The sequence below is a fragment of the Peromyscus maniculatus genome, chromosome 2 (assembly GCF_049852395.1).
Source record: "Peromyscus maniculatus bairdii isolate BWxNUB_F1_BW_parent chromosome 2, HU_Pman_BW_mat_3.1, whole genome shotgun sequence".
In the NCBI taxonomy this organism is placed as follows: Eukaryota; Metazoa; Chordata; class Mammalia; order Rodentia; family Cricetidae; genus Peromyscus; species Peromyscus maniculatus.
In genome coordinates, this window is record NC_134853.1 from 150262880 (window position 1) to 150288971 (window position 26092).

The window sequence follows — 26092 nt, forward strand, 5'->3', positions numbered from 1 at the left end:
TCCTGCCTCCTCCAGTGTCTAAGAACATACCTAGCTCCTGGTCCCAGTTGTGTCTTTCTCTCCCTCAGTCTCTTCTCCTTTTCTTTTCTCTCCTCAGCCGAATCTGAGATTCTGCCTCTTACTTATTTTCTCTGCCTGCCAGCCCCGCCTATCTTTTCTCTGCCTAGCTATTGGCTGTTTGGCTCTTTCTTAGACCAATCAGGTGCCTTAGGCAGGCAAGGTGAAACACATGCAACACATCTTTACATAGTTAAACAAATGCAGCACAAACAAATGTAACACATAAAGTAATGTTCCACAACAACCTCATCTGACTTCCACGCACCCAGATTTGGAGTCAAAGGGCTGGCTCCAATAGCACCTCCCTCAAAAGGCCCAGCCTGCCTCTATCACAGAGTGCTCCTTTTCTTCAAACCGCAATAGTGCACGCGCATGCACAATAAGGTTCAACTGGAGGTTTATTTATGCTTATGTCCTCCCTCCACCAAAAATAAGACCCTGCATCTTTACAGGTCTATACCCTTTTAGAAAGAATTTCCATTTTCCTACTCAATCTCTATGATATGAGCATTTTAAAAGATGCCTTCCTCCTTACGATTCCTCTCATATCTGAACAACTTGACGTTTTTACAGTGTGTAATCCTGTCCACCATAACATTCTTCTAACATTTCATCCAATCCTCACAACCATCTGAAATGAGGTGTATAATTTGCATGGCACTGATGAGAAACAAGCTCGGAATTGTGCTCACTTGCTAAAGCTAGGAAAGAGCAGGGCTAGGATTTGAGCCTGGTATTCCCGCTTCCATGTCAGCTTTAATCCTAGCACTCACGAGGCAGAGACAGACCGATCTCTGAGTTCGAGGCCAGCCTGGTTCACAGGGAGAGTTCCAGGACAGCCAGGGCTACACAGAAAAATCCTATCTCAAATAAATAAATAAATAAATAAGGAAATAAAGAAATAAATAAAATAACGATGATGATTATGATGATAGTGATGGTGGTGATGGTGATGATGATGATTAAGTCCGGTGTTGTTCTGGGGAATTGGAGATGAAAAAAAATGATACCTTAAAGAGCCTAGCACGGTGATAGTTCAATAGAGGGTGGGAAGGGGAAACTGAGGCCAGAATGTAAATGACTTCCCCCAAAAGAAACAACACACTACAAGCAGTATTCGCAGCTTTAGGTCAGTCCGAGACTCTGTTCGTTGGGAAGGCTGCTTTGGTTGACTCTACAACTTCTTCTCCAGGTCCCTGCTTTTCCTATGCCACCCTAATCGAGTCCCCCACGGCTGGCGGGAGCTGAACACTACAAAGGAGGAAAGGAGAGGAGAGGGGCGGGGCGCCTCCTTTAAAGGGCGGGGGCGTGGCCGCGGGCGGGGCGGGGCGCAGGCTTGCGGTCGCGGGCGGATGACGTGACCCGGCGCGCCGGCTTCTGCCCGCGCTGGAGGTGGCATGTTGGTGTGCGGGCGGCTGACAGGGGCGCGAGCCCCGGCGCCTCTGCATGCGGGTCTCCTGGAGACTTGGCGCCGCCGCGGCCACACCGCCTCCTCCTACTCCGCTTCCTCGGAGCCGTCCAAGGTGCGGGCGCTGATCTATGGCAGCCACGGGGATCCGGCCAAGGTCATCCAGTAAGAGTCGGCGCCGACGCCGGGCAAGGAGCTGGGGTCCCTGGAGGGTGTTTAGGCGGGCGGCGGACGGCGAGGAGAGGAGGACAGGGTCCGAGGAAGCGGACGCCGCCGTCCGACAGACGCCGAAGCCCAAGGCGCGCTTGCTAACTCGACTCTGGTGCTTCCCGGCGGCGGGAGACCCGCGAAGCACAGGTGCAAGAGTGAAGGGCGAAGTTGATCGACCGATTATTGATCGAGGATGATGGCAGGCACTCCTTTGTCTTAAGTGGATGCTTTCGATTGCTTGTCAAGGCACCGTTCGTCGGGGAGGAGGGTAGTTTTTGGATGTGTTCCCATTTGGCAGATGAGAAAACTGAGGCATAAGAAAGTTAAACCTACTTGCCCAAAGTCACCCAGCCAGTGAGAATTGGAATTTGAAAATATGGTCTGACAGCCCACCTAAGTTCTACTCCTTTGTTTACATTTTTCAGGGGAAGCTATCAGAATAGTTTACATCTATTTGGATCTTCAGTTCTCAGTTAAATAGGTAGTAGGTTACTGTTTCCATTTCACAGAGGTGGAGGGACGTGTCCGAAGTGATACAGCTAATTAGTGATTGGAACAGGGGCTTGAATTCACCGCTGGCCCCTTTCTCCTGTGAGTTTCCTTCCGCTACACCATGTATGCGTCTTGGCCTAGTTAAGAGTTGTTTAAACTCGGCTTGGTGGCCCCACCTTGAATCCCAGCACTCCAGAGGCAGAGGCAGGCGGATCTCTTGAGTTCAAGGCCAGCCTGGTCTACAGAGTGAGTCCAGGACAGCCAGGGATATATAGAGAGACACTGTCTTAAAACAAACAAAAAAGCGTTGTTTTTATAATCCCAGCATGCTGAGGGGAGAGGGTTGTGAGTTTGAGACCAGCATGGGCTACATAACAAGCCTTGGTCTCAAAACACATGCAGAGAGTAAAATACATAAACATTTTAAAAAACCAAATACAATTTAGAGACTGCAAAAAAAAAAAAAAATTTAGAGACTGCACATAATGGTGTACCTGTAACCCAGCACTTGCTGAGGCAGGAGGATTGTGAATTTGAGGCCAGTCTGGACTACATACTGAAACCCTGCCTCAAATAAATAAATAAATAAATAAATAAATAAATGACAAAAATTTGGGGTTTACCAACATGTGTCCTATTATTTTCTCTTCCCTTCTTAAAGTTTCCCTGTATACTCCTGGCTAGCCTGGAACTTGCCAAGTAGACTTGGCTGACCGGAAATGTATACTGATCCTCCTTCCTCTGCCCACCCCCACCCCCCAGCACTGGAACCAAAGGTGCCTGCTTCTAATTTTTTTTTGGGGGGGGGGCTGGAGGTGCACTCCTTTTGTTGTTGATTTGTTTATTTTTTGAGACAGGATCGATCTTTGTAACCCTGGCTAACCTGTCTCTGCCTCCCAAATGCTGGGGTTAAAGGTATGCAACTCCAAGCCTGATCCCACCCCATTATTTTAAAAGAGAGGCTGGCCTCTAACTCCCAAGGGCTGGGATTACAAGGGTGTTCTCCACGACTCCTGCTTCTCTTCCTTTCTCTCCCTCCTCAGACAAGGTGTCCCCGAATTGCCCAGGCTGGCCTGGAACTTGTGGCCCTCTTGCCTCAGCTTCTCAAGGAGTTGGAATTACTGGTTGATGTTCTTTTAAATTGCTCTAGAGGTGGGTGTGGTCAGATGAGTACGTGACCCTGAGTTTATCTAAAGCTCCTCTCTGCCTGCCAAAGCACCTAGCCTGCACTTAAACCATGACAATTGTATGTTTGCTGTGAATGGAGGAGTTAGAAACGCACCGCAGGGAGTCTGCAGGTGCTCTTTGGTGGAGGGCATTAGCTCATTCTTAGCCGGTTAGCCCTGTGTGCAGTGTTTGTGACGTGGCCCAGAGAACCAAGTGAACTTGCCAAACACACAGCTCAGCCAAGTTGGGGCAAAGAGCTGCCTCCAAGGCCCCTGGTTCCCACTTGGTACTTTCACTTTCGCCCTGCCCCAGGCAGCCTTCACCGTTCCTTAGACTGACAAGGCGTGTGTCGGTCGTCTGTTGGTAATCCAGATGCAAAAATTATGAGAGGGCTGAGGTTGACTAACTTGTCCAAGATCAAACATCTTATATTTGATTTCAGAAGCTTGTGTGTGTGTGTGTGTGTGTGTGTGTGTGTGTGTGTGTGTGCGTGTGCGCGCGCGCGCGCGCGCGCGCGCAGATCAGAGAACAGCTCTCGGGAGTCAGTTCTCTTCTGCCATCTTTGGGGATCTGGTGATTGAACCCAGGTCATCATATTTGTGACTTGCGCCTCTGCCAGCTGAGCCATCACACCAGCCTCCAAGCTACATTTTGCTCCGAGGCAATGAACCATGTCAGGGAAGACATTTCCCTGAAGATTTTTGCTTCGGTGAGCTGATAAAGCCTTTCTGAGCAGAACTCCATTTCAGAAATGGACCCAAAAGGAGCGCTCCCAAGGCTTATCATTTGTCTCTGTGTCTCTCTCTCACAAACCTGCTACGAAACAGCTGCTCCTGTCATGTTAGCTCCGAAGCTCATTTCATTAAGAAGGGCACCTTTTATTGAGTTCTCCCAAGGTGATGAGGAAGGCCTGGGTGGTTAAACAGCTGCGTGCTGTGGCCTCCTGATCGGTTTCCTGTTCGAGAGCCAGGGGAGCTGGAACAGACCTGTCTGTCGGCAGATGCCACCAGGAAAAAAAAAAGACAGCTGCTTTTGTCTTCTGTCCTGTCCCCTAAGCTCAGACACGACACTTGTACCCGGCATTCTCTTCAGCCTTGGCTTCACAGCTCAGTCAGTCACCTGTGCTACATTTGGAAATGATTTTTGGACTCCCCTCTGAAGTGCTTAGTAGGAGTGGGGTGTCTGTTTTTGTAAGTTTCACAGGCCTTCAGGTGACTGCTGTCCAGCCAGTGTTGAGAAGCAATGTCTGTGGATAGATGGCCAGGCAGTAGGAATTGTCCCTGGTCTGGAATGACATTCCCTTCTGACCCAGATTCAGGCAGCCTTGTGTGGAGGCTGAGGCCCGTGACCAAAATTCCCTTTGTAGTCCTGTGTGCGGTTTATGTGACCACAGCCATGGAAGAATCAAGTGTTCTTTTCACATCCCAGTGACTGGGCATCTCTGAATCAGGTGACTAGTAGGGTCATGAAACTACCCAAAATCCAAACAAGAGTTCCCAAACAGGTGTGTTTTGTATTGTGGGCCAGTGCTCTCAGAGCTGGGGAGACACTAGAAAAAGGTATGAAGTCAGAATGCAGAATTTTACAGTAGTCTGGAAATTTCAGAGGTGGCCATAACCATTCTATACCACAGAGGTTCTGGAAACCGTGGTGTCCTTTTCTTTCCTCCTCTGCTATCCTCCCCCTCCCCAACTCTAGGGAGTGTCCCCTCAGATTTTTGCTGATGTGGAAATAACTCATTTATTGTATACCCATGAAGTAACAATCGTCAAGTTGAGTTTTCTGCATAGACTGTGGTATTCAAATGGGACTGACCCATACTGTAGCTCAGCATACTGTCGTTGCCTCGCATGCACAAGGCCCAGAGTTCAGTCCTAGGCATCACAAATCAACATCATCCAGTTTGGTTCACTCTTCCCACTTTAACAGATAAGGAAACTGAGTCTCAAGAAGATCAAAAGGCTCATGCCCAAAAGACAACGAGAATGTTCCTGCTTAAAAGAACTTCATGAAGCCGGGTGGCAGTGGCGTACACCTTTAATCCCAGCACTCCGGAGGCAGAGGCAGGCAGATCTCTGTGAGTTCGAAGCCAGCCTGATCTACAGAGCGAGATCCAGGACAGGCACCAAAGCTACACAGAGAAATCCCATCTCAAAAAAACAAAAAATAAACAACAACAAAAAAAGTGCTTCATGGGGATGGGAGTCCCCAATGGAGACAAAGGCTGAACGAAGCAGTTACATTCATCTGGAAGGACTTTTCAGGATGAGATGGAGTGTAAAATTAGGATTATGATAGTTTAGAAGAGGAAGTGAAATTATAGGTCATTCAGTGGCCGAGTTTTCTGTTCTGCCCCGGGATGAGGCAGGTACCAGTCTTTGCCCTCTTCTCTCCTGTTCCTGCATCTAGCTTGTGTGATTGCCCACACCTGTAACCTCAGCACTCGAAGTAGAGGCAGGAGCACCAAGAGTTTGAAGCCATTCTTGGCTACGTAGTTTGAAACTAGCCTGGACAACATGAGATGCAGTCTCAAAACACCAAAAGAAACCCCCAGCACCCTAAGTGGCTTCTCACCTGCCAGCTGCAGGATGACCCCACGCTGGGACACCTTTGGTTATGATGCCCTTTCTGATTTAGGACAGATGGAATATAAGGGGCCCGGGTTATGTTGGTACTACATTCTCATTATAGGGGGCTTTTTATTCTGAGTTCTTTCTACACTTGATGTCAGTGTTTAAAACTAAAACTCTGCAGGTAACTTGGTTTGTTTGTTTTGCTTTGTTTTGTTATTGGGGTTTTTTTCGAGACAGGGTTTCTCTGTGTAGTTTTGCGCCTTTCCTGGAACTTGCTTTGTAGACCAGGCTGGCCTTGAACTCACAGAGATCCACCTGCCTCTGCCTCTGGAGTGCTGGGATTAAAGGCATGCGCCACAACTGCCCAGCTGTAACTTGGTTTTTTTTTTTTTTTTTTTTGGTTTTTCGAGACAGGGTTTCTCTGTGTAGCTTTGCGCCTTTCCTGGGACTCACTTGGTAGTCCAGGCTGGCCTCGAACTCACAGAGATCCACCTGGCTCTGCCTCCCGAGTGCTGGGATTAAAGGCGTGCGCCACCACCGCCCGGCCATGTAACTTGGTTTTTAAACTGGAATTATAGTATTTTTTTTTATTGACATTTTGGTTTGGTGCTCTATTGAGGACTTTTTCATAGTCAAAGATGAAGGAAGCGGACATAGTATTGTTCATCGAGACCAGTGATTTATACCTTTGCTCCCCAGGAAAGCCCAGGCTAGTCCAGGAGTCGGGCCACTATAGCCCAGTGGGGCAGGTGCTATGATATGTTCAGAATGTATAAGTACCCAGAAGAGGGGTGCCTAATCCCTTTCTCTTGCCCTTGGGGAGTCAGACTAGCAAGAAGTCTAAGCCCCATGGGAGATGGGGTAATGCCATATGAGAGGAATTTCCTAAGCAAGAAGCTTCAGGCACAGAAGCTCTGAGGGCCTGGATACCTAATGCTGCCTGGGAGAGATCTGTGTAGTAACTGACCCAGAGGAGATTAAGCTGAGGTCGTGGGATTCACACTCACTACACTGTGGAGTTCACGCCATGCCCCACTGTCCTGGTTTCCTCCTAGTTGCCTCAGAGGTGAAATGTGGCAGGCACATTGAATCCCACAACCGGTTAGAAGTTTTCCCTCCGTCCTGAGGCTCTGAGAGATGCTGTCACTCTGCAGCTCCAAGTCACATTCCTATCTGTCCCATCAAATGCTCCCTGGCCTTCCCCACTCAGGGTGGGTTCGGAGGGGCCCTCGTTTTAGAAGCAGACGAAAAGATGACAAAATCACACTAGCTGGAGAGGTTTTGTTGGGACCACAGGCAGCATCAGTACAAGAGCAGTGGTCCACCTTCGGATCCTTCCTCTGCCACTGATCGTTAAAGTGTAGAAATCACGTGGCCAAGTCAGCAGTGGTGACGTCCATACTCTCCCCCAGCTCCTGGGTCACTAACAGTGTTCACAGCGCCCTCTTGTGTGTACCTCAGTCTACAGGCCTTTGAGCCCATTCTCCCCAAACAACACTCTTTCCCACCGAGGCAGGATGAGACCTCGTGTTAAGTAGCTTTCTGTCACTACACATGCATGAGACTGCTTAGAAAATGCTGAGACTACATTTGGAGATTGGAGTCTACGAGTCGTGCCTTGTTTCTAGATGGGGCATGCACCAAAACCATGCACCTTCGCATGAGCCAGAGAGGAAAAGACTAGGTACCCCAATGACCCGAAGACCTACCCCTGGGTTCCATCTCTTACCCACAATGCCCTGGCCACCAAACCTTTAACACAGAAATGTTTAGGGGCTGAACTATAGCAGATCCCTCTCGGCACAGCACTGCAGCCATTGAAGCTGAGGACTAGCTTCATTTTTCTAGTCATCCTCTGACATTCTATGGAAATCAAGCAGCCTCTGGACTACATGCTCCAGCTACTTGGGATGCGGAGGCAGGAGACTTGCTTGAGCCCAGGAGTTAAAGGTTAGGCTGGGCAGTATAGTGAGACCTACACACACAAAGAAGGTCTGAGTGGTGGAAATTGTGCTTAGGCGGACCAAAAGATGAGTCCCAAGTGGAAGGTGGGCAGGATCACCTTGAGGCGGGAAAGCCAGAAGAGGCCCAACAAGGCTGACGAGTGATAGAGAGCTCTGGTCCCTAAGAGTCCAGGACTCCTTTAGATCTCCACCAGCTGAGGCCACTCATAGTCCCTGCTAGGGGTCACAAGCCAGGAGCTGAGGAACCATCTCCTTCCCACTTGGGACGTGTCCTGCTTGTTAATTAGTAAAACCCCAGCACCCCGGGCACTTCACCGAGTCACAGAAGGCAGTGTGTTGATCATGAGGACCACATACAGACCCGAGGAAAGCCACATGAGGTGTTAGTTCCCTTTGCCCGGCGCTGTATGAGGGTACACATTCCTGGCTCACGTGCTGAGCAATGGGGAAGTCGCTGGCTAGTGACATACTCTCTCGGTCGGGTCTGCCTGAAATTATTTGCAGTGATGGAGTGAAAGATGAAAGATAAGGACAAACGGTGGCTAATTAAACATGGAAGGCAGGAAGGAGTGTTCAGCGCTGCTGGCTGGTGTCTACCTTACCCCGCAGACAGAACTGAGCCAGCCCCAGGGGACTGCGCTCTTTCCCCTGTCTCAAAAGGCTCTTTCTTCCGCCTGCTTTTGTTTCCCTTGGACTTCATATGGTATCACAGGTGTACAGCCTCGGCCTCAAAGGAGCCATTGTGACCTTATCCAGCCTGGGATCTGTCAGTTGAGACAGTGGCAGCCCTCGGAGTTGCCTGGCGCCATCGTCAGACTCACAGGGGAAAGATATGAACGGTACTGGGGCAGTGACTTGCAGTTTAGCCAGGTTGTGTTTGGGTGCCTCCTCATTTGAGGTCTGCAACACAGCCATCGTTCCCTTTGGTGCCCTTAAAAAGCCAGAAACAGGACAGGAATTGCTATCATTGCACTGGAGGGCCAGCTCCTGGAATTCGGGCCCAGCCCTCTATCCCTTCTTGTCTCAGCAGCGGTATCCTTGACGACGCTGTTAGAGCTGTCTGCAGGACCAGCCGTGTCTGTGGTATTGATGGCATTCCGTGGGGGCAGGCTGGGGCTGGTCTCCCTGATGAGATGCAGCTGGACCAACACGGCTCACCCCAGGCGGGTAGCAAGTATCAGGCCTGCCTCCACCACCACCCACTGGTGTGTGCAGTTTCCACTTCCCAGACTCTAATTTCTGCTCGGCCTGCCCCTCCCCACCGTTCTGCCCTCCTCTGTGAATCTCAGCTGGACTTCCCAGGAGCCAAATGGACCGGGGAACAGTTTGTAGCCAATGCCCTGCCTGCTCTCTGGAGGTGGGCTGGTCTGTGAAAGTCGTGCTCCAGGCAGGGTAGCTGGACCAAGTCACCTGGGCTCCTCTACCGCAGGACCTCTCAGAGCCTTTATGGTGCCAACATGCGGACTCTTAGGGGATTGGCAGGCAGTGTTTCTGAGATGCACTGAATCCCAGGGAAGGCTAATGGCTCCTAGGAGAATCCCTCCAACATGAGACCAGATGTAGGCAGCGCTCAGCCTGAGTTTGGAGTCTGGCTTAAGAACAGACTTGCTACTTTGTTTCTTTTTCTTTTTCTTTTTTTCTTTTTTAAAGCCAGTTAACTTAGTTTCTCAGCTTTCTCCCTTTTTTAAATCAGCATGATGATGCCGGAAGCATAAGCATTGGGAAGACCAAGCAACCTGTAGATGCGGAGTGATGAGCTTGGAAGACTCGGCTGTCCTTTTGTTGTCCAGCCTGGTGGCCAGAGTTCAGTTTTAATCCACAGACTCCTCCACACACACTGGGCTGGCAGCTCTTTATGTCTAGCCAGAGCAACATCTGCTGTCCATCCTGCAAGTTGCCTGCGTCAGACTTCAAATACCACACCTTTGTGCCCACTGTGAGCTCCCTCACCCTTCCTCTCCATTTGCCTAGCCAGGAATCCAAACTCAGTCTGGGAATCATCACAGGCTTTTCCTTCCCTTGACTTCCTAAGTGGCTGGCACTCTTTTTTTAAAAATTATTATATTTATGTGCATTGGCATGAGGGTATCAGATCCCCCTGGATCTGGAGTTACAGACAGTTGTCAGCTGCCATGTGGGTGCTGGGAATTGAACCTGGGTCCTCTAGAAGAACATCCAATGCTCATAACTGCTGAGCCATCTCTCCAGCCCAGGTGACTGGCACTTTTATGCCATATTCTCTCACTGGAGATGGCAGTTTGGTCCATGATACCTGTTAATCACCAGGTAGAAACCTCTCTCTCTCTCTCTCTCCCCCTTCCTCCCTCCCTTTCTCTCTCTCTCTCTCTCTCTCTCTCTCTCTCTCTCTCTCTCTCTCTCTCCCCCTCCCTCCCTCCCTCCCTCTCCCCCCTCTTCTCTTCTCTTCTCTTCTCTTCTCTTCTCTTCTCTTCTCTTCTCTTCTCTTCTCTTCTCTTCTCTCCTCTCCTCTCCTTTCCTCCCTCCATGTGATAAGTAAAAAGGGTTCTGGGCTTCAGGTCTGAAGGATCCAGACCCAAACTCCTTTCCACGGTTGCAGGAAGCTCTGAAAACTGACCATTTGGAGGGAGACCAGCTTGCCACTGTCTATTCATCTGGTGTGAATACCCACACCTCTTGCTGTAGGAGCATCTGGCCACAAGGGGCTGCCCAGCCCCTGGGGGTGCAGATAACTCATGATTCTGAACTCTGGAGGACATCAGACCCCAAGAACTCCAGAAGAGATCAGAACCTATGTCTTGATCGATTAAAAACCACTCATGGGAAGACTTCATAAGCTAAGACACATTAACCTCCCATAAGATGATCTGAAGTGGCGTGGTCAGCTCTGCTGTGGAACAGAGAGCTGAGAAAGTGACCACTGCCAGTTCCAGGAAGAGGGTCAGCAGACATTTTAGGGGAGGTAAAATTTGAGCTGGGTCTTGAAGGCTGAGTTGAATTTTTATTTCACAGAGAAGCTGTGGAAATGGAATTCTTGGCTGAAGGAGGAGTGTGCAGAAAAAGAGAAAAGCTGTGGCTGGGCAGCCCGAGCTCCTGAGCTTTGTCTTCTTACAGGAAAGGTCTGATTGTCTGTCAGAAAGCAGGAGAAGCAGAGGATAACACAAATCGGCAGCTAGTCCAAAAACCGACTTGCTCAGGGCTGGCATTTTCTTTGGGATGCAGACCTAGTACACAGTCCCAGAGAAACACCACAGATGGCCTCCCTGAGAGGTCTAGGGGAGGCTGTGGCACTGCCTCCTTTCCTTCCCCTCAGACTGGAGCAGCAGAGTCAGCCTCTCAAGGGCCAGGTCAGGCCAGGGCTCATTTCACTCCCTGCTGCTTGGCTTGCAGTCCAGCGCTTACCAGGTGGCTTCTGTTAACATCTGCCTGCCAGGTTCAGATCAGATCAACCATCGACCACTGTCAGCAGCCCTGAGCAAGTTATTTACCTCTCCTGTGCCTTTGTTCCTGGCCATAAAGGCAGAACAATAGTCTGCAGGCTATTGACTAGGGTGGAAGCCGGCCTCTAATGCACTTGGCAGGGAGCCTGCTGCTGGTGAGCACTCTGTAAGTAGCAGTTGTTATTGTAGGGAGGACCCCTCCCTCCTCCAGCTACACACACACACACACTCCTTGGTCCTACCTTCCTTTTTCAAAGCCTTTTCTTCTGTCCCTATCCCTGGTCTCCCATTCTTCCTAGTTAACCATTTTCTGTGGAAAGTTTATTAGTTTAGTTTCTTAGCTGATTCTTTTTGTTGTGGTTTTCAAGACAGGGTTTCTCTGTGTAACAGTCCTGGCTGTCGTGGAACTCACTCTGTATACCAGGCTGGCCTTGAACTCAGAGATCCTCCTGGCTATGTCTCCCAAATGCTAGGATTAAAGGTATGTGCCGCCATCCCCAGATGGTTCTTAATCATGGTGAGACCTGGTTTTCCTTTATGGGATCATAACAATCCAGGGGTTTGTAGCTTGCTTGTGTTCCCCAGATTCTCAGAGGTTCTTGTAGGTTGTCAGGATCACCAAACTCAGTTTTGGGTGTTGGTGTACAGCTGTGTACATCAGTGTCAGCTTAAACTAGTCACTTTACACTTCATAATCTCAAGAAGCTGTGCTCCTACTGGACATGGACTGTTTATCCATTCCTCACAGAAGCGTTACATCTTAAACCTGTCAGCACAGAGCCTGGTAGAGAGAAGAAAGAGCTCAGGAGAACCTGCCTCTGTTGTTACTATTAGTATAAAACTTTACTTGAAAAATCATACTTTTAGCCCAAAATCATGCCGGATCTAATTAAGAAAATAAGATTTCTGTAGGAAGTGGGTGGATTACTTCAGCTTGGGGTGTGTGTGTGTGTGTGTGTGTGTGTGTGAGAGAGAGAGAGAGAGAGAGAGAGAGAGAGAGAGAGAGAGAGAGAGAGAGAGAGAAGGGGTAAGTGGGGCACCATGCTGGGAGCCTCTGACTGGCAGTTATATACGATTCTACTAAGTAAAACTGAGGAAAATTAGCCTTTGTCTGCCTGTTTGGGCCGAGAAGTATTGCCTGAAGCATTAAGTTTCGGGAAAGCAAAGGTGTTGGCAGCCATTGGAAAGTCACGGGGATCCACTGGTATAATGCAGTGATCAGTGCTGTCTAGTCAGCTGTACTGGCTAGTTATGGGTCAAGTTGACACATATTATAGTCGTCTAAGAGACCATAACCTCAGTTGAGAAATTGCTTCCAGAAGCTCAAGCTATAGACAGGCAGGCCTGTAGGACATTTTCTTAATTAGTGATCGATGTGGGAGGGCCCAGCACATTATGGGTGGTGCCACCCATGGGCAGGTGGTTCTGGGTGCTATAAGAAAGCAAGCTGATGGGCTGGAGAGATGGCTCAGTGGTTAAGAGCACTGGCTGCTCTTCCAAAGGACCTGGGTTCTGTTCCCAGCACCCACATGGCGCTCACAGCTGTCTGTAACTCCAGTTCTAGGGGATCTGATTGCCCTCACACAGACACACGGGCAGGAGAGATGCCCAATGCACATTAAAAAATAATAATAAATCTTAAATAGGATTTAAAAAAGAAAGCTGAGCAAGCCAGGGAGCACTCCTCGTGGCCTCTGCACCTTGGTGATGGCTCTGCAGCTGAGAGTACAGACTGCACTCTCACAGGACCCGGGTTTGCGTCCAGCAGCGTGCACCTGTCTGTAACTCGAGCTCCAGGGGGTCTAACACCTCGGGCTTCTGCAGTCACCTGTGCGGAGGTGCGCAGACAAACATACACACAGTTTTAAGAAGAAAACAATAAGGAACATTCAGCTTGGGGCCGGCGATCTGACTCAGCAGGCGGAGCGCTGCTTGCTCTTGCCGAAGACCACAGGGTGACTTGCAAGTCTGTAACTAGTTTGAGGGGAACCAGCACCCTCTTCTGGCTCCATGGGCAGGCACACATGTGCTGCACATACATACACATTAAAAATTTTAGAATAAGGCCAGGTGGTAGTGGTGCATGCCTTTAACCCCAGCACTTGGGAGGCAGAGGTGGGCAGATATACAGAGTGAGTTCCAGGACAGCCAGGGCTACATAGAGAAACAGAACAAAATTTTAGAATAAAAACCACTTTAATTTTTTTTGAGACAAGGTCTCACTATGTAGTCCATGCTGGCCTTGAACTCACCTTCTCTTGCCTCAGCCTCCCAAGTGCTGGAATACCCATCCAGAAAACTTTATAACAAAAGCTCCCTCCAAGCCCTCTGGTGTGTATGGGGTCTCCATGTGTGTGGGTGAGCTAACCCAGGCAGGCATGTGTAGAAGCCAGTGGTTGACATTGGGGCGTCTTCCTCGGTTGTTTCTTCATCTTTGAGACGAGGCCCCTCACTGAACTTGGCGCTCACATTTTCACTAGACTAACAACTGATGGCGAGCAGCCCCAGGGTCTGCCTTTCTCTGCTTTGCCTCCAAGGCTACCGTGCCTGCCTCTTCTGTGAGAGCTGAAATCAGGTCCTCATGCTTGAGCAGAAAACCTTGAAAGCTGTGAGAGGGGATATATATATATATATATATATATATATATATATATATATATATATTTCAAACCTTCATCACAAAGCCTAGCACAGATAAGAAATTTGCTTGTGGTGCCCAGTCACCTTGTGGCAGAGCTTGACACCATGGTCTCCACCCCAGCATCCTTTCTAGGATCCCAGCCCAGAAGGGCCATCTCCCTGGGGTGTGAGTCACGGCAGCAGAGACTTCACAGATACAGGGATGCTCTCTCCATCGCCTCACTTTCTGCACTAAAGGAAATGTCACCTCTGCCTATGTGTGTTGGAGCCAACAAAACAACACATGGGTAGAGGACAGGTCTGACCCAGAGTTTCCCAGATGTGCCTGTTCGGAAGAACAACTTGGGGTACCTCACCAGGTGATGCTGGTTCACGCCTCAGCAGTGGCTGTATTAACAGCGAGTGCGCTGCATGATTCTTGGAACCAAGCAGGCTCAGGGGAACCTAAGACCAGGCCAGCAGAGGCTCATTAATGTTTCTGTCCCCATCTGAGCAGTGGCGCTAAGAGGCCACCAAGAATGATCCACTGCAGGTAATGTGGGCCCACACTCTGTGCTGATCCTCGAAGCACCTCTTTTCCATCAGAACCAGATTCCTGGGCACACATGGCAATTGCGATGTGTTGCCGACCTACTTTGGGGAGGCAGTTTGAACAGCAGACACTTAGTCTTGGCTGGTGACAATGTTTGACAATGTTTTTCTGTGGCTTTGTGCTTAGACTGAAGAACCTGGAGCTCACTGCCGTGGAAGGATCTGACGTCCACGTGAGGATGCTGGCAGCCCCTATCAATCCAGCTGACATAAATATGATCCAAGGTAACCTTGGTCTCTGGAGCTTATGTTAATTGACTCAGCAGCTGCCTCCTTTCCACTGCTCCTCAGGTAGGGTTTGAAAGTCTCAGGATTAGCAGTGGCTGTCCTTTACAGGAGCTGTCTGCACACAGTATCGGCTCTCTCTGGCTAACCTCTGAGCATGAGGCTCTGTGAGTTGGGAGGCTTGCCGTTGTGGTAGACCCACCCCTCTGAAGAGCCTGTGACATTCTGGATTCCTTTCTTACTTGAGCTTACCCTTGTGATAACTGTGTACCTAGAGAGTATTCGCTCCCTGCAAAGACAAGGAAGCAGAAGGCCAGAGCGTGGCTAGGTGCACAGCTGGCGAGTGCAGGGCCCTGGTGGGCTCGGATGTGACTGACCCCAGAGTCTCGGCCCCCCAGAGTCTCAGCCTAACCTGGCAGCGTGACTGTATTACCATGATAAAACACCATAACCGAGGCAGGCACCTTACAGAAGCAAGTTTGTTTGGGCATACGGTTCTGGAGGGTGAGAGTCTGTAACAGCAGGGCACAGGCAGCAGGCACGGTGGCGGGAACAGGCAGCTGAGGACTCACATCTTGAACCCAAAACATAAAGCAAGCACTAGGTTTGGCACATGGCTTTGAAGATTGACCCCACCCTCGGTGACGTACTTCCTCGGCAAAACCAGACCTCCCCACAGTGGTGCCACCAGCCCAGGACCAAGTGTCCAAATATATGAGTCTGTGGGTGACGCTTTTGTTCAAACCACATTTACCCTCTGGATTCTTCTCTCCCAGGGAACTATGGCCTCCTTCCCAAGCTGCCTGCTGTTGGAGGGAACGAAGGCGTTGGACAGGTGGTGGCGGTGGGCAGCAGTGTATCTGGACTGAAGCCGGGAGACTGGGTGATCCCAGCCAATCCTGGCTTAGGTGAGTGTCCCCAGGTGTCAGATCATCCGGATTCCTCTTCTCTGGAGACGCACACCCACTGGCTCGGTGTAACTAGGCAGTGCAGGATCCATCGTTAAGTTCATAGGCCTGCCTCCAGGAGCATGGAGTTGAGCCAGGGGAGCAGACTCCTGTCTGCTGTGCTCTGGAGAGACATACCTGTGTGCACGTCTCCTTGGCTCCATGTTGGTTGGAGCTGTGAGTATCTGACTCCTTACATCCTTGAGTCTGTGCTGTAAGGTGTGATGTAGATTACAGATATGGCTGGCCCTGCCTTCCAGAAGGCTCAGATCTGACTAAAGTGACCGGAAGGCAGTACCTCAATAAAGGGAGTACCCCAAGGCAACGGGAAGCAGAAGGCTGCTCTGCGTGCATGTGTGTGAGGAAAATTCAAGCAAGACTGTGGAAGAAAGGCTGTTAGAACAGGTTAGGGGTGGAAGAAGTTGTTGAGCAGAGATGAGCCGAAAGGCATTTCCTGTGGAAGAAGTAAACTCAGCAGACATCAGAGTGAGTTTGGGAAATGGAAAATCCAGTGTAGCCCCAGCCAAGGACTTGCCTGTGGGAGAGGTTACATAATGAGAAGGCGGATCCAGAGGTGGAGCGGGGCCACAGTGGGGAAGGCCCTGAAGAGCCAAGCGGAGGATGGCATTTCATTTATGTACAGGAAAGTGCCATTAGAGTGTTCTGCTTTTCAGTCCTTACGTTTTCAAGGCACGGCCATTATCCTAAAGGATCTTCAGGGGAGCCACAAGAGGGTCGTGTTCCCCGAGTCGGGTGAGGTGGCCTAAGGTTAGGGACACCTCCCCCAGAGAATGAAATAGAGACCGGAGGAAAGGACAAGCGAGCTTTAGTAAAGTGGAGGTAGAGGAGAGTGGGCACAGCACACCAGAGAAAACAGAATCGGCACCAATCGGCTTTGGGTGCCAAGCCCTTTAGTAAGGTCCATGGGAGAAGTGCGTTCTGCCCAGGATGACATGAGCTTGGGGCGTGAAAACAGCTCTGTTTTCTCGGGCAAGCTGAAGAAATAATTAACCCACATTTTGTTTCTGTTGGCTTTTTTTTTTTCTGAGACAGAGTAGACCAAGCTAGCTTCAGATTGAATCCACCTGCCTCTAGCTCCCAAGTGCTGAGATTAAAGGTGTGTGCCACCACACCATGCCTTTTAAAATATTTTTTTAAAGTTTTATTTAATATGTGTGGGTATTTTATGTGTGCCAAAAGCATGCAATGCCCTTGGAGGCCAGAAGAGGGCATCTGATTCCTGGAACTGGAGTTGTGAGCCATCCGGTGTGTGCTGGGAATTGAACCCAGGTCATCTTGAAGAACAGCCAGTGCTTTCAGCCAAGGAGCCATCTCTCTAGCCCTTGTCTCTGTTGGCGGTGAAAGGCTGGTCTGTGAGGTGTTGGAGAGAGCAGATAGCTAACTGAATTGACTACCTCAGGTTTACCACTGAGCTTCCCCCTCCTCTAACTTTTGGCCAGGAATGGACACCTAACTACACTCACTATCATTATTTACCCTTCAGTTTTGGAACCAGCTGGAGGCCCCAATCTGCTTTGTTTGTTCATTTTTCAAAGTAATGACATGCATTTGAGGATTACATATGGAAATTTAGTGTTTGAATCTTGGGTTGACCTTTTTTTTTTCAGTTTACTTCCCCCAATTCCCTAAGGCCTTACCCAGTAGGATGGCAGACAATATCTACCCAGACCAGCGTATGAGGAGCTGTGTAGCTAGAGTTTTCCTGCCTGGCCCACAGTCAGGACAAATCTTTGTCACCCGCCAGTCCCACAGCCGTTCAGCCCCAACCAAGTAAACACAGAGACTTATATTGTTTACAAACTGTATGGCCATGGCAGGCTTCTTGCTAACTGTTCTTATAGCTTAAATTAATCCATTTCCATAAATCTACACCTTGCCACGTGGCTCGTGGCTTACCGGCATCTTCACATGATACTTGTCATGGTGGCGACTGGCAGTGACTCCTTCCGCCATCCTGTTCTTTCTTTTCTCCTCTCTGTTAGTCCCGCCTATACTTCCTGCCTAGCCACTGGCCAATCAGTGTTTTATTTATTGACCAATCAGAGCAATTTGACATACAGACCATCCCCCAGCCGAGCTGAAGCTTGGGAAGCGAGATTTGCTCAGACCTGAACACAAAGGGAGGAGAGCCCAGTGGAGTCTGGTCTCCCGTGTCTCCCACACCCTCTATCAGGTCTCTTTGGGCTGTGACTTACGAAGCCTAACTTAAACTTGCTTTATTATTTTACATCGCTGTGCAGGTAACTTCCACTCGAACACCAGCAGCTTTTCATGTTACTCAGAATATTCTACCCTCAATGCCCTTGTACCCCGGAGGGTGGCCTGGGCGGTGTGTGCAAGGGCTCCTCCCTCACAGTCCTGCCTCATCCTGCTACAGGAACCTGGCGGACTGAGGCCGTGTTCAGTGAGGAAGAGCTGATCGGCATCCCTAAGGACATCCCACTCCAGAGTGCTGCCACCCTCAGTGTCAACCCCTGCACAGCCTACAGGATGCTGCTGGACTTCGAACAGCTACAGCCAGGTATGACCTACAAGTTGAAGCAAGCCCGGGTCTCCCCACTGGGATGCAACCTAAATCCTGGCCCAAAGGACCGGGGAACTCGCTGGCCCACGTGGCGGAGGGAGAGACCCTAGGGGCAGTGACAAGCTCTAACCTGACCAAGTCTTACTGCTTTAAGTAAAAAGACGTTCGATGGGTTCCTAGAAAACACTCAGAGGACACACTGTGAGAAGTGCTGGTCACAGAGCTGGGGCTGGAATGCTGTCACCCAGCAAAAATGTGTTGAGCTGTGGTAGGCTTTGGGGACACAAAGCCAAGGGAGGCAGACAGTGTGACTGTTTTCAGTAAAGTGCTGAACTTGGTGTTCCTCATTCTGCTCAGCACTTCCTAGCACTTCCACGCGCATGAGCGCCTCTGCAGGCACCACCCTGTGGGGTGCATCTCAGCTGCAGAGCAGAGCTAAGGCTTCCTGTGAAGGGACTAGGAACTCGAGCCCCAGGCAGACAACCAGCGTCCGAACCCAGGCGTCCCCTCCACCCCAGGCAGACAACCAGGGTCTGACCCCAGGTGTCCCCTCCACCCCAGGCAGACAACCAGGGTCTGACCCCAGGTGTCCCCTCCACCGCAGGCAGACAACCAGGGTCTGAACCCAGGCGTCCCCTCCACCCCAGGCAGACAACCAGGGTCCGAGAACCCAGGCGCCCCCTCCACCAGGCAGACAACCAGGGTCTGAACCCAGGCGTCCCCTCCACCCCAGGCAGACAACCAGGGTCCGAACCCAGGCATCCCCTCCACCCCAGGCAGACAACCAGCGTCCGAACCCAGGCGTCCCCTCCACCAGCTGTATGAGCTCACCACTCACATCACTGCTCACCCATAAGACAGAGAGTAAAGGGTTCCAGAGACTCGTGGGTCACTATAGTGTGATGTTTAGTCTTCCTTTATCACTGAGGGAATGATGATCGGAGAGGTGAGCTGTTATCTGAAGTCACTCAGCCAGTAAACAGCCAGAATTGTCACTGAGTTCCTCTGAAAGCAGAAACCAGGCAGGGGCTGGGGCAGACAGCTGATCTGGGAAGTCGTCCCGAGAAGCAGGATTACGGGAAATGGGACAGTTGGACAGGACAGAGGCAGGCCAGTCACGGCCGGTTACTGCCGTGATCCCGTAGTCCCCTATGGATCCTCATAAGACACACCGCAGGATTAACCCCCAGAAGACAGAAGACGGGCCAGTTTGGTTTTGTTGCTTTCGGGGGGGGGGGGGGGTTGTTTCCAGTCCTAGACTAGAATCTGGGGCCTGGAACATGCCATGCAACCACTCTGCCACTCAACTGTGTCCTTCCCCACTGGGTAAGGGATCTCTGTCTCTGCGTACTGCATAGCTGTGAGCCCAGCAGGGCTGCGGAAATCACCTACCCTTCGTCTCTCATACCAGGAAGGAAACTGAGGCCAAGAGCTGTTGGGCTATTAGATATGATTGGGGTGGGGGTGGGGTCTTTAGTGGAGAAAGCCAGGTGTGATGAGAGCCTTTAGAGTCCTAGTAAAGCCGACACTGGGTGCCTTAGCTCATGCCGTGGCCGAGGTCACCCCTGATTAGGGCAGCCCTGTGCTGGACAGAGCCAGGCATTCTGATGCCACCCACTGTAAGTGCCTGCAGCCCACATCTCCATTTTGCTGCCTCAGGGCTGATGAAGCCAAACAAATTCATGACCTGACCCACAGTAAGACTAAATGCCACACTGGTGACTAGAACATGGGCATAAATGACCGCAGATGACGGAGAGCAGAGCTTGGCCGCCCAGCACTCGCCTTCGCTGCCTTTGTTCTCTGCTCCCGTGCCCCTCAGCTCCGACTGAAACAAATCAGCGCCGCCGGCAGCCTGCACAGCTGCTTGAGGATGCACCCCTCGACCCAGGCGGCTGCCACTAGCTGTAGCCATTCTACACTGACTCTTGCTGACTCTCAAAGCCAGATAGCGTCTCCCAGTCGGCAGAGCATCTTCCTGCTCATTTGGCTTCAATCACAGATGCTCTGATAGGCGCTCTCAGGCCTCCTGTTTTCTAGGGAAGACAAACTGAAGTTTGAAGAGGACATGATATGGCCTGTCTCGTTTAGTTACAGTCATTAAAGTTACATTCATTCCTTGAAGCAGGATGCACACCCAACTCCATTGTGTTACAGAGCCCGTACTTCCCTAGGGCACCACACTGCCTCTCCCACTGGTGAACTGCAAAACTAAGCCTGGGCTTTGACCACAGTCATTCTGTACAGTGAGGGTACAGCTCAGTGGTAGAGTACTTGCCCGGCATGCTCAAGGCCATAGATTCCATCCCTAGCAACACAAAGCAAAAGCAAATATTCTGTAGGGCCCTGGAGCTTCCCATTTCTCTAAGATGGCTCTCATCCATTTCAAGTGCACCTTTACTAAATAATACAGAGGGAAATAAGGTATAGGCCCCCCCCAGGACTGCAGGTGATTGATAGATATGGACCTAGGTACAGCTGTATATAGAACACAGTTACAGCCCCAGCATTGACGAGATACCAAAAAATCCTTTAGGAGCATACTAGAAGGAAGCCGGGAGGGCTTCATGAAGGAAGCCACAGTCGAGCTGAACTTAAAAAGAACCAGAAAACCATTGCAAACCAGAGACATGACCTCAGCATGGGCCCGTGAGGTGACGCAGCAAAGATGCTTGCCACTGAGACTGACAACTTGAGTTTGCCCCCTGAACCAACATGTAGAAAACCACCTGTGCACCTGCAAGCTGTCCTCCGACCTACACATGCGCATGTGCATGCACATGCAAAGAAATGCAACTTAAAAATAAATGGCCCAAGCAGAGAACAGGACAAAAATTAGGAAGAGGCCAGGCGGTGGGGGCACACACCTTTAATCCCAGCACTTGGGAGGCAGAGGCAGGTGGGCCTCTGAGTTCAAGGCCAGCCTGGGCTACAGAGTGAGCTCCAGCACAGCCAGGGCTACACAGAGAAAAAAAAACAACAACCAAAAAGCAAAACAAAATCCCTGGGAAGATGATCAAAGTCAGTCACGCAGCAGGGTCTGAAACATGGACAGAGTGGCCAAGTCTTGAGAAGCATTTTGGGTGTGGTGGAATGTGGGAAGTGTGGAGATAACAGGAAGTGATAGTTCAAGGTCTGAGGAGGCTCCACTGCCCAGTCCTAGATCTGCCCTAGGGTCCCAGGCTGAGAGCCCTCAACACTGCCCAGTCCTAGATCTGCCCTAGGGTCCCAGGCTGAGAGCCCTCAACACTGCCCAGTCCTAGATCTGCCCTAGGGTCCCAGGCTGAGAGCCCTCCACCTGTTCCAGTTGGCAGGGCTTGACCTGGATCTCTTCCACAGGGGATTCTGTCATCCAGAATGCGTCCAACAGTGGAGTAGGACAAGCCGTCATCCAGATCGCCTCAGCCCTCGGCCTAAAGACCATCAATGTGGTCCGAGACAGGTGTGTGGGAAAGTGGGCCTTTCCACCTCACGGCCCCGTGAGTCCCCACATTTCCACCAGATGGCGCGCTTGCGTAAGCGGAGTGTCTGCTGCAGGGAAGCACGTGTATTCACGGGGCAGAGAAGCCCTTGAGAAAGTCTGAGGCAGACGTCAGGAGGAGGTAGAGCTGGTCCCTACCCAACAGTCAAGAGTGGTGAAGAGTTGGCTTAGGATAGCCCTGACTTCCAAAACCACAGTTCCCGTTTGGGAAGGTCTTGAGGTGTACTGTTCTGTGAACGCTCTGGCCCATGGTCCCCATCCACTTGGATCTGTGCACTAAACAGAGCCGTGAAGGAGGTGGGGCAGGCTTGTGATCTCTTTCACAGATGAGGGAGCTGAAGCTTCCGAGAAAGCCGCTTGCTCAGGAAGACACAGCAAGTCCGTAACAGACCTCCCTACTCTCCATTGTCCCCTCGGGTCCCTTTACACTCCCCTGTGCTCCAGTGTGGCCGAGTCACTTGTGGAGTCCATTCTGACTACTGGTACTTACTTCAGCCCCTGGCTCTGCGGCGCTAATGCTAAAGAGATTCTGTGTGCCTGGGCCAGAGTCCCGGGCCACTCTGCACTGGAGTGCGCGTTTGCACGATGCCCTGAAGTGCCTTGGAGAACAGGAGGGGAGACAGTGGTGTCGGGCTAGCACTAGGAAGTAGAGCGGCTCCGGCCTGGGCACAGGCCGTTCTAGCATGTGAGCACCGACAGGGTTTTCAGATTTCCTCCCAGCCTGGCTCTGTGCGAGGTGGAGGGCCAGTGGGGAAACGAGGTAAGAGCTGAGGGAGCCTGAGTAAATTATGTGGCTGGCCCTGCTTGAGGTCTGGCTTAACCTCAGTCCCAGGTCTCAAAACAAAAACACGTGTTCTCGAGGCTGAGGCAGAAGGGCCCCCGGAGCTTGAGGGAGGGAAGTAATCCAGTGTGACCAAGGCCCCCCCAACTGTGTTTGGTTTCCAGACCGGATATCCAGAAGCTAACTGACAGACTGAAGAATCTGGGAGCTGACTATGTCCTCACAGAGGAGGAGCTAAGGTTGCCCGAGACAAAAACCATCTTCAAGGTACCCAGCCAAGGGCTGGGGAGGTGCTTGAGCAGTTAAGAGCACTGTTCGAATCCGGGTTCGAGTCCCAGCACCCACATGCTAGCTCACAACCATCTATAACTCTAGTTCCAAGGGATCAGATGCCCCTTGTCTTCTTCTGATCTCCACGGGCACCAGGCACACACATGGCACACAGACAAGCATGCAGGTAAAACATTCACATCCACACGCACAAAAGAAAATGTCTTTAAAAATTTAAAGATAAAAACAAGGTCCCCAGCTAAAGAACACTGCCCCTGTGCCCCATGCCATCCCCTGTAATTGGGAAGTCTGGGGCGGGCTCCTTGCTGTGCTCTGAAAACCACCTTCTCTTCTGGAAAGGACAAAACTGCCCTGCTCTCAGCTGTAGGTGCCCAGACACTGGGAAGGAACAGACAGACTTTAGGAAAGCTGGGGTTGTAAACATGTGTGGGGTGCTCCATCAGCCCCATGGCAGCCGTGAGCCAGAGCTGGGTGAAGGCATGGAGAGAAAGTTCCTGAGCCTCCGCCTCACATTTACTTGGCCATCTCCAGAAAAGGTAGATTCTGCATAAATGAGGAGAACCATATCATCACCAAGTGGTGAGGCTGGTCCCCGTTGCTTTGAACTCAAAGTCCATACCTTTCCGGGGTATCCACCCCAGCAGACCCAGTAAGCGAGCGGGCCCGGCCTGAGTCCTTTTGCACTAAGCCACGTGGAAGGACCAAGTAGCTGCTGTTGAGAACGTTTGCCCTGGAGAACACACTGCTGAAGTGGAGGTCGTACATCACGGGTAGACTTCTCTGTTCCTTGACACTGAACAGAGATGCTCCTTGTCAGTACCTCCCAGAGTCCTGGGATGGGCAACAGGATGAAGCTTCTAAAACCCTTCCCAACAGATAACATGTCTAAAAGTCATCCACACCCCATTTCCTTCCCTCTCTCCCCGGCACAGCATTTGCTGCTTGGAACACCTTCAGACCCCACGTGCAGCAGGTTGCGTCCTCACTGAAGGCTCCTTACTTTCTAGGACCTGCCCCTGCCCCGCCTGGCTCTCAACTGTGTTGGTGGGAAGAGTTCCACAGAGCTGCTGCGGCACCTAGCGTAAGTCCCTCAGCCACGGGTCTCTGTCGGGAGGGCTGTCTGGTGGGAGTGTGACCCAAGGCCAGAGCAGCAGGACGCTGAGGAGCAGCACAGCAGGACATTTTGCTCTCTCTGGCCTGCACTCCCGAGCCTCCTCGTCCTCTGTGGATGAGAAGCCTGGCCAGCTTCCCCCACCACAGGACGCAGGAGTCATCACCTAGAAGCCTCTTAAAAAGTGACTCAGTCTTACCAGGCGGTGGTGCACACCTTTAGTCCCAGCACTCGGGAGGCAGCACAATACAGGAGGCAGAGGCAGGTGGATGTCTGTGTTTGAGGCCAGCCTGGTCTACAGAGCCAGTTCCAGGATAGCCGGGGCTACACAGAGAAATCATGTCTCAAAAACAGTCACTCTTTGAAATGGCCTTATTGTCTTTAAAACTAGAATGAATGTGAAGGAAGCATTACACCTACTATAAAACACTTTGAAAGCATATAAAGTAGTGAGGGGAAAGGAGAGGTGGGCACTCCGTCAGCTCCACCCACTGGGAGAAGCTCCATTCACTGTGGTCTCATCTCCATCTGGAGGACACCTGGGAAACACTTCCCAGCTGGAGCTGGGCCCTCCACTGTGACCTACCAGCTGTGGAGGTGACAGGGCATAGCCTGGGAAGGGGAGCCACACGGCTGGGCAGAGAGTCAGCCTCTGCGGTGACTTGCGCTGTCCTGCAGCCCTAGGCAGGCGCTGCTATTCCAAATTCCTGTTTGGCTTTCCTTTTGGTGCTGGAGGTTGAACCAGGGCCTCAGGCATGCTAAGCACGTGTTCCATCAAGGGGCTGTGTCCCTGGCCACCATTTCCATTCTGTACTTTAAGAAAGGAAGCCCAGAGAAGGTGATCATCTCATTCAAGGTGTAGTTGGCAAGAGAGCAAGGCTTGAGCCCAAGTTTTCATAACTACAGGACACCACTGTTCAGCCCGTGAGCAGTCTTGTGAGGCTGACTGCATCCTCCATGTGATTGTCAAAGGAAGCAGTAGTCACAAGTACGGACACTAACATTAGAAGGACCGCATTCAAACTCCAGTTCTGCTACTTACTAGTTGTGAACCTGTGAAAAGTTAGGCAAACCATAAAAGAGACCAAGCCTCAGTCTCCTCATCTCTAACAGGAGCAAGAGATAGGGCCTGCCTCTGCGGCTAGTGTGAGACACTGAGGTGATGTAGAAAGATGGGCTTCGGCTCTCTCCTACAGAACAGACACCGGTGTCCCCTGATGTTACTCTGATAATTCGTGGAGACAGTGCAGATAACATGCTTAGAGCTGTGCTTGGAACAGGAGAGAGCTTGCTTCCCCTAGACCAGGGCTTCTCAACCTTCCTAACGCCGGGACCCTTTAATATAGTTCCTCATGTTGTGGTGACCCCAACCATAAAGTTATCTCATTGCTACTTCATAACTGTCATTTTGCTAATTATGAATTATAATGCAACTATCTGTTTTCTGATGGTCTTAGGTGACCCCTGTGAAAGACCCAAATGGGTCATGACCCAGTTGAGAACCGCTGTCCTAGAAGCTTCTTTCTTGAATGAGAACCATTTGAGGAGAACTTTAAGGCCAAGTTAAGCCAGGCTTGTGGGGTACCCCTGTAATCTTAGCACCTGGGAGACTAAGGAAAAGAACTGCCATGAGTTCAAAGCCAGACTGAGCTATGTGCCAAGTTTGAGGCAACGTACCATAGGCTACGTAGACACAGTCAAACACACTTACACATACACAGAGGGAGACAGCAGCACAGAGAGAACAAGTTAGGAGCCTGAGGATGGCTTAGAGCATGTGCTTAACCTGTGAAGACTGAGGCACCACCCCAGCACTGTGACTGACAGGTGGGTAGGTGGATACAGCACTTATTTCCATTATGTCCTTGCCAGTTTTCCTCGGATGCTCCAAAATGTGCCTGGGGTCATCTGGTCAACCAGCTCGTAAAAGATTCAAGGAGCAGGGAAGGCAGCAGAGGTTCAGTCTAGCGTGTGATCCCTCACCTACTCATTGTAAGAAATTCCATTAGACCTGGGCGTACTGGCACCTGCCTGGAATCTCAGCTGAGGCAGGAGGATTACAAGTTAGATAGCAGCTTGGGCTGCCTGACCCTGCCTCAAAAACAAAAGACTGCATTTGTGTCACGCCTGTTTAACTGTTGAGATGGCGGTCAGACTGCAGGTTCCAACAAAGCCTCTTCCAGAGGGGCC

The 26092-nt window shown here is 50.9% G+C and overlaps 1 protein-coding gene across 3 annotated transcripts in view; it reads left to right on the top strand.

The window, feature by feature from the left end:
- The first annotated feature begins 1409 nt into the window (after nucleotides 1-1409).
- Nucleotides 1410-26092, top strand: part of Mecr (mitochondrial trans-2-enoyl-CoA reductase) — a 28459-nt gene continuing 3776 nt past the window's right edge. Inside the window, exons 1-7 of one of the 3 annotated variants that reach the window (XM_006975568.4) lie at nucleotides 1410-1633; nucleotides 14649-14746; nucleotides 15523-15654; nucleotides 18092-18235; nucleotides 21578-21680; nucleotides 22665-22767; nucleotides 23799-23872. In XM_006975568.4, the coding sequence (XP_006975630.1) occupies nucleotides 1458-1633; nucleotides 14649-14746; nucleotides 15523-15654; nucleotides 18092-18235; nucleotides 21578-21680; nucleotides 22665-22767; nucleotides 23799-23872 (830 nt within the window). In that variant the 5' untranslated portion in view covers nucleotides 1410-1457. Of the gene's footprint in view, nucleotides 1826-14648; nucleotides 14747-15522; nucleotides 15655-18091; nucleotides 18236-21577; nucleotides 21681-22664; nucleotides 22768-23798; nucleotides 23873-26092 lie in introns of all 3 variants that reach the window. The other 2 variants (XM_006975569.4, XM_042271977.2) reach the window with 2 other exon arrangements.